This window comes from Ictidomys tridecemlineatus, chromosome 2 (genome assembly GCF_052094955.1).
Source record: "Ictidomys tridecemlineatus isolate mIctTri1 chromosome 2, mIctTri1.hap1, whole genome shotgun sequence".
Lineage (NCBI taxonomy): Eukaryota > Metazoa > Chordata > Mammalia > Rodentia > Sciuridae > Ictidomys > Ictidomys tridecemlineatus.
Window position 1 is genome coordinate 17,431,281 of NC_135478.1, and position 13,523 is coordinate 17,444,803.

At 43.5% G+C, this 13,523-nt stretch overlaps 1 protein-coding gene across 5 annotated transcripts in view; it reads left to right on the plus strand.

Annotated features, from left to right (window-relative positions):
* Positions 1-13,523, plus strand: part of Fyco1 (FYVE and coiled-coil domain autophagy adaptor 1) — a 74,478-nt gene that overhangs the window by 11,456 nt on the left and 49,499 nt on the right. For 3 of the 5 annotated variants that reach the window (XM_005332911.4, XM_078037976.1, XM_078037977.1), the window contains exons 3-7: positions 2,574-2,680; positions 4,124-4,249; positions 8,005-8,111; positions 9,518-9,661; positions 13,139-13,229. In XM_005332911.4, the coding sequence (XP_005332968.2) occupies positions 2,574-2,680; positions 4,124-4,249; positions 8,005-8,111; positions 9,518-9,661; positions 13,139-13,229 (575 nt within the window). The remainder of the gene's footprint in view (positions 1-2,573; positions 2,681-4,123; positions 4,250-8,004; positions 8,112-9,517; positions 9,662-13,138; positions 13,230-13,523) is intronic. The other 2 variants (XM_078037979.1, XM_078037978.1) reach the window with 1 other exon arrangement.

The window sequence follows — 13,523 nt, forward strand, 5'->3', positions numbered from 1 at the left end:
TCTGAAATGCCCCCCAATCCCAAACTTTTGAGGGCCATATTTTTGGATTAGAATGCTCAGCCTGTAATTACATGGCATTGCATATGCACAGGATTGTCATGCACATGTCTTATCTGAGTCCTCACATTTGGTCCTGTGAGGTCAGTGCCATTATTACTCCCATTTTGCAGATGAGGAAACAGGCATAGAGAGATTATGTAATTTACCTAAAGTCACACAGCCAGTGGTGAACAGAACCCAGGTGTGCACTACCAACAGCCTGACAGTAGTCTATTCTTTTAACCACACAGTCTGCTCTCTGCTAAAATGTTAGGTGCTTTTAAAAGAAAAATCTACAGAGATGCAGAGAAAATAAAATGACAGCCCCTGCAAATCTGAGTTTGTTGCTGACTTTCAGAGATTTCTCCACCAAGTAGGAATCTTCTCTGTTTCAGTCTCTTTTCTCAAGGATATCTGTGGGACCCAGAGGTCCTTATTGGGAGGGAAGAGAGAAAAAGACAGGGCCCTCAGGCTGAGCTCCTGTCCCATCCATCATCTACGCCCTATGCTGGCTAAGTCTGATCACCCCCAGCCAACCCCTAGGTTGGTCTCCATGTCTCTACAGAACCCATAGAGCAAGACTTTTTCCTTTTCTCTGCCAGTATAGGTCTTGACAAGCCCACAGATTGACAGCACTCACTTGGAGTAGTGCATCCTTAGCTGAGACACTCTTGTGTGTCACACCGTGCAGCTTCTGGGTGACAGTAGCTGCGTGGGCTTTGGAGTTGGGCAGGCATTCCAGGCTCTGCCTTTTAACCCTGGAAAACTCTGGACAAATCCCATCACCTTTCCAGTGTGCACTTGCTCCCTTTGTGTGCCAGATGGGTTTGATGATGACACCTCAGGATTGTTGAGAGAGTCAAATATGAAGTTTTCTGTAAAGCTATAATTATTCATAATTACTACATTTGGATTGTCAGAGATTAGAGCTGAAAATTTCATATCCAAAGGCTCCTTCTTGCAAAGTTTCAGGAGTTCCCAGAACTGAGTGTCTGCCCAGCCCGCAGAGGAGGGAGGATGGAGGAGAAAGGCTCTGGCTCTCAATGCCAGCTGTAGCAGTCACTCCAAATAGGTCACAACTGGACAATAATCACTTGTCCTAAGACTGAGTCTCAAGAACCTGTCTTCACCATTTGCCCACTTTTGCTGATTGGATTTTCAGCCAGCTCAGGCCTAGCTACTATCCTGGGCAGGTGTGTTTAAACCGTGGTGCTTGGGGGCAGGGGTAGGGGCTTCTTTTCTTCGAAGAGTTATCAGAGAAGAAGGGAGTTTTGTCCAGCACATCTCAGCTGTCTCAACTGAGCAAATGTTTCCCATATCTAAACCAACTCCATCATTTGACAGTCTCTTTGTCCCTCGGCAGAGGCAGTGAGTGAAAGCCAAAGGTAGGTTTCCCTCCTTTCCAACAGGGAAGTCAATTATCTTAGAAGTTAAGAGGTGCACTCTGAAGTCAGAAAGCCCCAGAAAAAAAGCAGGTTTCTTAAAATGGGGATGATAATATCAGATTTCAGAGATTCAAAGTTGTGATTATTTTTTTCACATTTTAACAATTCTGAAGTTGGGATGCATCTTAAAAATCAGTTGCATCTTGAATTTGTTGAAATAGAGCAACTCTGGCTTTGCAGCGTTGTATAAATGAGAAATGTGTGCAAAGTCCTGGCCCTTCCGAGGCACTCAGTTAACAGAAGCAGATATTGTTGTCATCGTTATTACCCGTACTATTATTTGTGCCTCTAGGGTGTTCTGAAAGCCTGCACTTAACCTGAACTGAGCAGTAGGACTATAGTGAATGCGATGGTCTGTACCCCAAAGGTTTAAGTGAAGGGAATTTGGTCATGATGTAACAGTATTAGAAAGTATTGGAACTTTTAAGAGGCAGGGCCTAGTGGGAGGAGGTTGGGTCCTGACAACCCTCAAAAAGGATTAATGTGGTGTCTCTGAGTGCGATGAGTTTTACAGGAGTGGATTAGTTCCAGGGAGAGTGGGTTGTTAGAAAGAGTGTCTGGCCCCTTCCACTATGTTATGAGGCAGCCAGAAGGCCTCCACCATAGGGCCGCCCAATGGGCCCACCTGTTCTTTGTCTTTTAGCCTACAAAACTGATACCAGGTCTTTATGTCCTTCTCATTTAATATAACATTATAAGACAAGGATTGCCTTATTTCAACAAATCTAAGGTATTTAGATTGATTTTAAAGGCGTATCCCAATTTCAAAGATGTAAAAATGTAAAATAAATAACCTTTAGTTTATAAAAGTACCCAAGCCAGGTATTTTGTAATAGCAACACAAAACAGACTAAGACAGTGAAGAGCAATAAATATGACCAGAATAAAGGATAAAACCTTCTGGAAGTCAATATTAAGGGACTAAATGATTCATTCACACATAAACATCCCTAGATATTTACATGCCCTTTACATTTCTAGGGTTGCTTATTATCAGTAATCACTCCTCATGCTTTCTGGGTTATTCCCACCCTTCTCTCTGACTTCTTTCTCTATCTGGTCACACGTTCCTGTTTGTTGTCTTTAAAGATGCAGTGACAGAACTAAGCAATGAGTTTAAGGAAGCAGGAGAGCCCATCACAGATGACAGCACCAGCTTGCACAAGTTTTCTTATAAACTTGAGTATCTTCTGCAAGTAAGTGACACCTGTCCTGTGTTGATTTTGGCAATGTTGTCTCTTGTTTCCCTCTTGGGTGACTTATCAGCATTGAGGATATGATACCATCAGGAATATCAACAGAGCCATTAAGCCCACAGTTAGACTCAAGGTCAAAGCTAGAGCTCAGTCCTCTTCAGTGTGGTTCTCTGGGGAAATCAAGGTGTTACTCCTTAGGGTGGTTTTGGAATTGAGAACATTCTTTAGAAATGTAGGCATCTCAAGGCAAGTCACAAGGCCACTGAACAACAAGAATCTTAACTTTAGCGCAGTTACATGGCCCTTTGAGGGTTCAATGAAAGCTGTGGGTCTCACCCCAAATAGACGTGTATGTGCACACCCAGTCACACGGGCAGTTTCCAGGAGTGTGAGGACCCTCTGAGGATTACCTGTAGGCCCCTGTTTTAGAGTCTTGCTGTACCATGTATGGGCCAAGACCAGCAGCACCAGCCTCACTGGGGAGCTGGTTAGAACATTCCTCGTTTCCACCCTGACCTACTGAATCAGGACCTCCCAGGTTGGTACAAGAAACTTTTGTTATTTTTAGCATAATTGTGGTATAACTCTTGTGCCTGTTCAAAAAGCACTCTAGAGAACAGCTGTAGCTGTGGAAAATCACTGAAATAAGCAGAAGGGAAATGAACCTGAAATTATTTTAGGGTAGTGGTATTAGGCCTTGTAATTTTTTGTTTTGTTTTGTTTTGTTTTGCTTTTTTCAAATCTGGATTTCTCACAGCTTGCTTCCATAATCAGGGAAAAAAAAACAAAACAAAAAAAGCTCTAATAGAAAGAATCAGAGGAGGAAGAGGCCTGGGGTTGAGGGCTTGCCTTCCTCATGCCTTCAACTACTTCTTTGCTTGGCTTTACACAAATGCTTATGGACTTTTGTTGTTGTTGTTGTTAAGCCCATTTTGGTTTGGATTTGAAATGACTCAGAGCTGACATTTACTTGAATTTGTTCTATATGTATTAGAGTAGCCTTGAAACTTAAAGATTTGAGTAACTGGGATAAAATGTCATGGCCACATTTCCCTAATTTGGGGCATAGTTAACATTCTTCATGTTGACTCAAGACTCTTTGCTTCTGTTTATCATGTGTTGACAGCAACCAGTGATCTTCCGCTTAACTCTCTGCGCAGAAGTCCCTTCAAGGGCTAAATCTTTCGTTACTCCTGAATCTCACTAGTTGTATGACTTTGAGCCAGTCTCTCATAGCCTCAGTTTCATCATCTAAAAATTGGGCATTCACATACTCTCATTTTGTGATTAATATATCTTGGTTTGCCTTAAATAAAAATAATGTCAATAAAGGGTGTTCCCCAGTGCTAAAACCTGAGAAGCTCTTTGTTATAGTTTATCATTTAAATGGTAGAATGAGCAATAGGGGGTTTGGGCCCTTTCTGTGTCTCTCTTCCAACCCAGTTCGATCAGAAAGAGAAGGCCAGCCTCCTGGGCAATAAGAAAGACTACTGGGATTACTTCTGTGCCTGCCTGGCCAAGGTGAAAGGAGCCAACGATGGGATCCGATTTGTCAAGTCCATCTCGGAGGTAAGCTGAGAGGAGTAGCAGAGGACCCCCTGGCTTCCTCTGGGTGGGGTTGCACATCCTTGCAGACACCTCTGCCGCCAATTGCCAAGTGCAGACGTGGGGGTTACAGGTGAAGAAGTAACAAACCCGGCCAGGCACACTCAGCACCCACTGTTGGCTTGGCTCAAGCCTGGGGAACCACCTAAATGAGTACCTGCCAGGCAGAGGGGTTGCTTGGTCCTGAACATCTCCTGGCAGGGAGGGCCATTCACATTGTAACTCTCTGCTCATGGCACCCTTTGGAGGTATGTCTGTACCTTTAAACATAATAATAATTTAATTCTTAAGAGTTTGCTAGGCTGCTTTCCCTACAGTTCACCCAGGGAACTTGGATTGAAAGGAAGAGACTGAGGTTGGATCTCAGGAATATTTCATAGCATGCTGGTGTGGTAAGCAGCTTCCTGCATCCAGAATGCTGTGGCTTTCCATTTTACAAATCTCCTGGGCAACAAGCACGCACACTCACACTTGACCCACACACTCACAACCTCTCCCTCTCCGCCTCTCTCCCACCCCTACCCCCAGCGAATGTCTCTCCCTCCCTCTCATGAGCTAGCTCATCCAGAAGTGAAGCCCTGAGCTTTGGGGCAGGAGGTCTAAAGGGTCTGTGCATTTCATCCTGTCAGCATCTCCAGAAAGGGGGAAGTCACTCTGAAATCAGCACACAGGCTCCTTGGCGGGCCTCCTGCAAAGGCTGAGGCACTGGGGTTCTGAAAAGAGCTGCCCTCGCCCAGCCATGCCAGCTGGAGCCAGGGTGTTTCTTCTTATAGAGGATGATGGCACCAGATACGCTGACTTCAGGGCCTGGGCATTTCCACCAGCTGCACCCAAGATGGAGAGCAGGGTTTAATGCATCAAAAATCTGGAAAGTTCCTATTGTCACCTCCTAAGCTACTCCCTCAAAATAACCAAAGCCTTCAACTGTATGCCTTTGAACAGCTGAAGTCTGAAAATAAATTAGTTTTAATTCCCATTCCCCAGCTTTAAGCAATGTATTTTTTGGCTAGTTTCATCTTTTCTCTTAAGACCTTTAGACAGTTGGAGGTCATGGAAGTGGACCTTCCAGAAGCAAAAAGCATACTTTGCAAATGGTTTTTTGGTGGCTGGCATAGGCTTTGCCTCCTATAGAGCCAATTCTTTCATCTTGGTCACAAACTGTTCTCTGTGGGGTCACTGGTTAGAATGGCTTGGACATGGCTGAGCTGGGTGACCTGCTGGGTACTTGGGTCAATCTCAGTAATCACGTGTGGCCTAGATCTTCAGGAGAGATGATAGTAAAAGTTCATGGCTCAGAAGCATTTTTAGGGTCCATTAGTTCCCATGGGGTAGGAGATAACCATCTGGACTACAATAGGAAAGTTCTAGTAAGCCGCTTCCAGAAGTTCAGAAGTGGGCTCTCCTTGGACTGTGGTTTATCACCATGAACAGGGTGCATGTTGACATCAGGCTTACGGCACAGTTTAAAGCAGAAACTGTGAGCAGACTAGTCTCAAGTGTCCTGCAGATGCCTTCTCCTGTGCTGCTATCATGTCTCTTCTCAGCATAGTACATGTGGGTTCTATTTAGATGCTAAAAAAAAATAAGGAATTAGGTAATGAAAGTGGACCCAAGATCTAAAAAGGTAAAAATAAAAAAGCTATGTAGTTATTTTCATTTGTAGTACAAAGGAACCACTGTTCCCTTCCCTAAAGGATGTTTAAAAACACCTTTTAAAGTAAATGGTTCCCTTTTTATATGATTTTATATATATATATATATATATATATATATATATATATATATATAAAATATCAGTTTAACTAATGAGCTTAATTAGAAACATGGGCTCAAATGTCTGCCATTTAAAAGGTTTTACTGTTCTAAAGGCTGTGATATTGGTCAATATGCCAAGAATAAGAACAGGCTCCTGATTTGGAAGCTTATAGTGGAGGGCTGGGGGGAGAGGGGTCTTGTTAAATTCTGCAGGGCTGAGGGGAAGTGTGTTTTGCTCACCTGTTTCCATTGACCTGAGTTTCCTGGTTATCCTTCTGAGCACTTTTTCTCACCTTGCTCCTCAGTGGAAAGAGTATTTGGACATGGGAATGTCATTGAGAGTCTCCCCTGGGCCTCTGTAGAGGTCACCTCTCTGTACACATGCCGTGGCAGTTTTTATAAAGTCAGGAAGTCAGGTCACTGCCAGCCTTCACTTCTGGGTGTCCTGACTATACACCAGACTCACGTGGAAAATTGTCACAGTTTCTGTAAGTCATGAGGTTTCACACCTTTTTATTTTTTAAAACCACTTCATGTTCTAGTATTACTTCCTTGAGTTGACAGTAGGAAGACCTAGCTCTGAGCTAATGGTGTGACAAGCTGCTGGATGTTTACATCATTCATGTGCCAGTGCTTGAGGCGCCAACGCATATATCCTGTGTCCACCCAGGGCCTCAGTTAACATCTCCATAGAATGAGGTTTAGGACCTTCTTTCTGTGAAACCACTGCTACGCCATCTCCCACCACATTCCTGACCTTTGAAGCGGGTCAGAGGAGTGGGAAGCATTGGTCCCTGACTCACCCCTCTCAGCCAGAGCCTGAAAGAATAGGTGCATGTGGTAGTTTGGGGCGCTGCGGGGTGGGGGGAGCAGTTTGAATCTCACCTACTTCAATTGGGCTTCTAGGACTGACCTATCAGAAATATGAATCCTAATTTGCAGACTAGTCTCAAAGTGTCCTCTATAGCTGGCCCCTTTATTCCATCTGTCTTGGCTGCCACATGCCCCCAGCTGCCATGGTTTAGCTGCCTTGTGGCAGAATACTCCATACTCTGACCAGAATACTCCATCACCATCTCAACAGACTTCCAGAAACCTCCTCAAAAACCATGTTGTTAAGTGGTAACTTTAAACCTTAAGACGGTTCCAATCAGACCTCGTCTTTCATTTGAATTGGTTTTGTAGTTTGGACATTGTAGGATGGTTTCAAAGACCTGCCTGTCACCTGGGCCCTTCTGTGCCACCCAGCACTGTGTGACGGGCCTCCTGGAGATCTCTGCTGTCACCCCCTGGGCATGCTCTGACTAAATTCAGTAAGATGGCATATCTGAAAAGAAACCAAAGCAACCAGGGAAGTGCTGACAGTCGTGTGAATTTTATGGATGGTTTTATGGGGACAGAGGAGGCTATTATACATATGGTGAATCTCCCCCCCCCCCCCACCCACACCCTCCTCTGCCTTTGGCCTCTCTTCCTTTTTTTCCATGTGCCCCAGCGAAGCCTCTGAGGCTTCTTCCCTGTACCTGCCCCCAAACACCTTAAAAACAAGGTGTTTGGGGGCAGGCATACCATCCCTTCAGTTCCAAATTAACATTCCAAATTAAAGAGTTTCATGTTTGACCCAGGAATTCTGATGGAGCATAGGAGGGAGAATGTCATTCTAATAGGATCCACAGGGATTTGAGAGCATCTCATTCATATATCTTCCTTCACACGACTGTAGGCCTCTCGATTATTGTCAAATGTAGACCTGCAAGAATTGACCTACTCCAGGCCTCACTCTGGAGTGACATTATCAAGTGCTTTGTGTCCTTTGAGGGACAGGAGTGAAGCCACTGTGTAGGGTAGAATTGAACGAGGTGTTCTGCACTGGGTGTCTGGTTTTTGCAAGTCCTCCCTTGGGCCAGGTCTGTATTTGGAGTCAGCTAACAGCTCTTCCTCTCTATGTAATCTGCTTTTTCTAGCTTCGAACATCTCTGGGGAAAGGAAGAGCCTTTATTCGCTACTCTTTGGTGCATCAGCGGTTGGCAGACACCTTACAGCAGTGCTTCATGAATACCAAAGTGACCAGGTAAATGCAGGACAGCTTCACCCTATACCACTGAGACACGAACTGACATCCCTTCTTAATAACAATGACAGCTCCTCTAGTAGTACCCATTCATGTCACCCGTAGCAGACACCTGCTGTGTCCTTCCACATCCATCGTTCTTCTCTGCCCCTCCAACACAGTCCTTGAGCATGGGGGGCAGGCAGCCCTGAGTTTGTACAGGTGAGAAAAGGGAGCTCAGTCCAATTAAATGCCTTTCTCTAGGCCCCCCTGAGCTGAGCTGTGGAGTCAGAGCTTACAGCCAGGTCTCCTAACTCACAGTGCCAGGAAGTTTTCTCTACGGGTGGCGGCTCCTGGATGTCAGTGTTTGAGGACAGTTGCAGCCTTGGCCTCTCAGTAGAAGTGCCTGTTGGGTTTTGAACTCCACCCAACCTGGGTCCTCACCTGCTGCAGCAGTCAGCACCTACCAGTGTATCCGGGCTTCCTGGAGAGCATGAGGGGTGGCCAAGGGTGTGAGCTGCTGCAGGGCCCAGGTTGTCTGTGTGTCAGCCTTTGGATCACTAGTGCTGCAGCCTTAGTCAGGAAGAGAAGAGGGAGGAGAGAGACTGGATTGAGAGTGTGAGAAATGGGCACTAGATTAGGAGCTGCAGACCAGCCACTACAGCTAGACTTCTTTGGGTTGCCCAGCATCCATTTACCAGCAATGCCTCACCTCTCCTCACCTCTAGTTGGTCAAAGAAATCACTTTTTAATTAAAAAAAAAAAAATCTATCATGAGAGAATGTTTTATTTCATTTGTCACCTTCAAGGTTGATTGGCTTAAGGACAGGCTTCTTTTGCTGGTGACAGGTCTTGTGAGTTGTGTGAGTTGAAAACATTTGCCCATTTGATTTGAAGAATAGTTTTCTCTAGATGTTTGGTGAAGATAATTATGAACAGCTTGGCTTCATCACAGTCCACAGACATTAGCCAAGTTACCTACACTCATCAGCATTATCCTTTTTAGTTTTTGTTGTTTCGTGTGAAACAAAACAACCTCTGCCTCTAAGCTCAGTTGGTATTTCTGGCTAGGTAGCTGTTGCTTGGCTTTTAAACTGGTGTCTGAACAGAAATTAGCAGTGAACTAGCTCAGTGTCTCATATTTAGTTCTTGAAAGGAATAGAGGGTAAGATTACTTTTCAAAAGGGAAGTGTTCTGTCAGCCAAAATTGCCATTTCTTGGCAAGTAACTGAGATTTAAGGCTTTTCACATCCTCTTTGAGAAATAGGTATAAGTAATAAGTGAATAAACATCCAGATCATGGTAGTGATTTCTTTGATGAAGAGCAGCCTTATTTTAGAGTTACATACTCCTACAGTGAAAATGAAATTGGTTTACATGTGTGTCTTTCGTTAATTTAGTAACCCACACATTTTGTTTTCCTCCAGCGACTGGTACTATGCAAGAAGCCCCTTTCTGAAGCCAAAGCTGAGCTCTGACATCGTGGGCCAACTCTATGAATTGACTGAGGTTCAGTTTGACCTGGCATCGAGAGGCTATGATTTGGATGCTGCCTGGCCAACATTTGCTAGGTATTTAGAGGAATCACTGGTTTAAAAAGTCAGGGAGAGACAGGGCTGGGGTTGTGGCTCAGAGATAGAGCACTCACCTACCATGCGTGAGGCACCGGGTTCAAGCCTCAGCACCGCATAAAAATTTAAAAAAATAAAGATTAAAAAAAAAAGTCAGGGAAAGAGATGTTTGAAGTGTTGAAGACAGCCACCAATCCACTCAAAGCAATTTTGCTTGCTCAGTAAATTGCATCCAGGTTTGCACACCTTCTGCCTGTTAATTTTGCAGACTTTGGTGAGTCGTGACTAAGATAACATCTAAAGGCTCCAACCATAACCCAGCCTAATTGGCCATGTGGTATGAGTCAGTGGAGATGTGAGGCTTAAGATTTTTAGAAAGTTTAAGGGACTTGTTGGTGTGGGAGTAAAGGAGGTGGATTTGGGCTTTTCCCCATTGTGTTTGCCCGTGGTCACAGAGGTTATCTCAGTTGTAGGAAAGGGAACAAAAGTCCCATCTTATCTCTTGTCAGGGTTGCTGGAAAGATTGCTGTCCCTCCTTTTTTTCTGTCTGAAGGTCAGCAAGCCAGCCAAGGTGTAATGAGCACACCATCAGAGAGCTCACAGTGTGAGGAAACAGGATCAGAGGGTAGAGGAGCTGGTGGGCAGCAGGGCCCAGGCACCAGACTCTGGTTGAACTCGGGCTAACATTCATTGTTGTGTTTTGCTTTCTGCTAATAGAATTTTCTAATTTTAATACTCCTATAGATTATTAGGAAATTACACCTTTCTATGTAAGGAAAAGTACTGATTCTAATATGATAGCCATGTAGCAAACACCAAGATTTCATCTCAAACATTTGGCCATGTTCAGATGTCCTGTTTTAAACTTTAATTTTGAGTCATTATAGAATGTTTTAAATGTTGCAAAAATAGTACAGAGTACTTATCTGGCCTTCATCCTGATCCCCAGTTGTTAATATTTTATTGCAATTGTTTATCGTTCTTTCTCTTTATATGTATAGGCTGGTTTATTTCCTAAGCCATTCAAAAGGAAGTTGCAGGCTTGATTTCCCTGTTCTCTTAAGTACCTAAGTATAGTTATTAAAATCAAAAAATGAACACTGGTAGGATATTGCTGTCTTTTCTATGGACTTTACTCATACTTTACAAATTGTTTCCATGTCTTTTATAATCCAAGATCCAGTCCAGGATCACATGTTGCAGTGATCTGACTCTCTAGTTCCCTTTAACTTGGAACTGTTTCTCTTCTTTGCCTCTCGTGATGCTAGCATTTTTGAAAAGTACAGGCTAGTTATTTTTTAAATCATCCCTTCATTTCAGTTTGTCTGGTGTTTCTTTGTTGTTAGATTAGGTTAAGCATTTTTTTGCAGAAATACCTCAAATGTTGTGTCCTCCTCAGCCCAGTATATCCGGAGGCACATGATGTTGATTGGTTTCATTAAGATAGTATATGCCGGGTAATGTAATCAGCATGTGTCCTGTGGGGAGATTCTTTGAGATTCCTAGTATCCTCTTTCTCAAATGTCTCTCCTCTAGTAGCTTCAGCGTCCTGAGAAGTCTTACCTGAAGCAGTGATTACCATCACACTAATTTTCTAACTCCATCATTCTTTCTTCATTATTAGTTGGCATTCTGCCGTAAGGGAGACCTTTTCCTTCTTCCTCGTTGATTTATTCATTTATATCCGTACTGACTCAGAATTCACACTTGATTCAGTGGGTTGTGTTCTGTCGCTGTCATTATTCATTTTGAAACTTAAATTGTCCCATACTCAGCCACTGGGAGTCCCTTCAGGTGGGTGCTTGTTGGGGTTTTTCAGAAATAAAATGCTGTACATTCAGCTAAAATCCCCACTCTACTGCCATCTTTCTCTTTTCCTTTTCTCCCTTTCCAGATGTGGTTACAGCCCCATCGTTGATGCGTGCAATTTCCAAATGTTCTTGTTTTTTACTATGTGCGTGTCCATAAATGTTTTGACTGTACATAGTTTTGTTTACGTATATTTTTTAAATAGGCACACATTGTATCATGAGATAACAACCCTTCACCACTTGCCTTTTTTACTTCAGCCTGTTCTGAAGTTTTTACCTGTGTTTGCCTGTGGAGTTCTATGGTTATAGAGCAGGAATGAGCAAATCACAGCCCCCAGGGCCTTGTGGAACCCAACTTTGCCATCTGTTTACATATTGTCTATGGCTGCTCTCATGCCACAGTGATAGCTGAATTGTACAGAGACCATATACTACCACAAGCCCAAGTTATTTATTGTCTGACCCTTTACAAGAGAAGAATGCTGACCCATGGTATAGAGTATTCTGCTGTGTGAGTAACCACTGCATATCTGATTCCCTAGCTATAGAGTTAGGCTGATTCCACTTTTTCCACGGTTACAGTGTTTCCCAAACATCCCTCTTTATCTCCTTATGCACACATGCAACTATCTTTGGGATAGATACTGACAAGGATAATAGCTGGGTTGTGGAGAATATCGAGTTGGACCATACAATAATTTTTAGGTCATATATGATAATTCTGATGGGGTAAAACTGTGTTTAGGTTGCAGTGTTCCTGCTAAACAAGTTACCACACAAGTCTTTGTATTTCTAGACTCATGCTAGCTAGCCAATATACCTTTCCTGTAAAGTAAATATTCTCTATCTACATTGTCCAATGTGGTTACATGATCTAGAAGCAGGTCTTCCAGCCACAATATATATGTGTAATGTAAAGTGGTGATCATAAGCCCCAAACACAGAGTGACCTTTTTAACCAAATTGACTTCTACTTGCTCCTCACTATATGATTGATCAGGGCAGGCATTAAAAGCTCAAAGAAAATTTAAACAAAAATTGGAAAATATGTTTACTTAATTCTTTTTTGGCAGTGGAGGGAAGCCATGATGTTTAAACTATAACCATGGAGTCGGTGTCAAAGACCTACATAGATGTACTGTTCAGTGGAAGGTGTTTACACTGTATCTGGGAAGGCAGTGTCCCTGTGTTAGTCCATTCTGCATCACTGTAGTGAAATACCTGAGGCAGGCTAACTTTATAAAGGGATTTATTTAACTCATAGTTTTGGAGTCTGAAAACCCAAACAGCATTGCTCAGACTCTGGCAAGGCCCTCCCTGATTTCATCACTGCATGGTGGATGGCAGTGGTGGGAACCATGTGTGGGAGCAAGCAATCACATCTCTAAAATGGGAAGCCAGAAGCTAAGGTTCCCCAGTCCCTTCCAAGGGCATGCCCCCAGTTGATCTAGACTTCCCATTAGGCCACACCTTGGAAAGGTCCCACCACCTCTTATCATTGCCACCCTAGATTCCAAACTCCCAGCAGGTGAACCCTTGAGTTCACATGTCCAAATCATAGCAGATCCCTACCACCACCTGGTTGCATAGTGACCACCAAGGTCTGTGCACGAATGTGTGTGTTTACTGCTCTGAATACAGGTGTGTCTGTTGTGTGACCTCACAGGAGGACACTGGCTGCCGGCTCTTCTGCTTACCTATGGAAACCCCCTAGCCGAAGTTCCAGCATGAGCAGTTTGGTGAGCAGCTACTTGCAGGTAATGCTGAAAACACTGGGGATTGCCTTGCAATTGTGTCAACAGGGTATGTTCTTGCCCCTAGTGACTCAAGAGTGATATCCTCAAATACCTGTTGTTTCAGCCAGAGCAGAATAACCTCTAAAGTTATATCTACTACTTCCTGAAGTTCAGATTTTTACAATTAAATACATTTAGGTCTTTTTTTAAGTTTAAAGATTTTAATGGATCTTGAAAGAAACAGACTATCACTGGTGGTGGGTGTGGTACAATGGGCAAGCAACAGTTTAAATATAACAGATTGTCTAAGAGCCA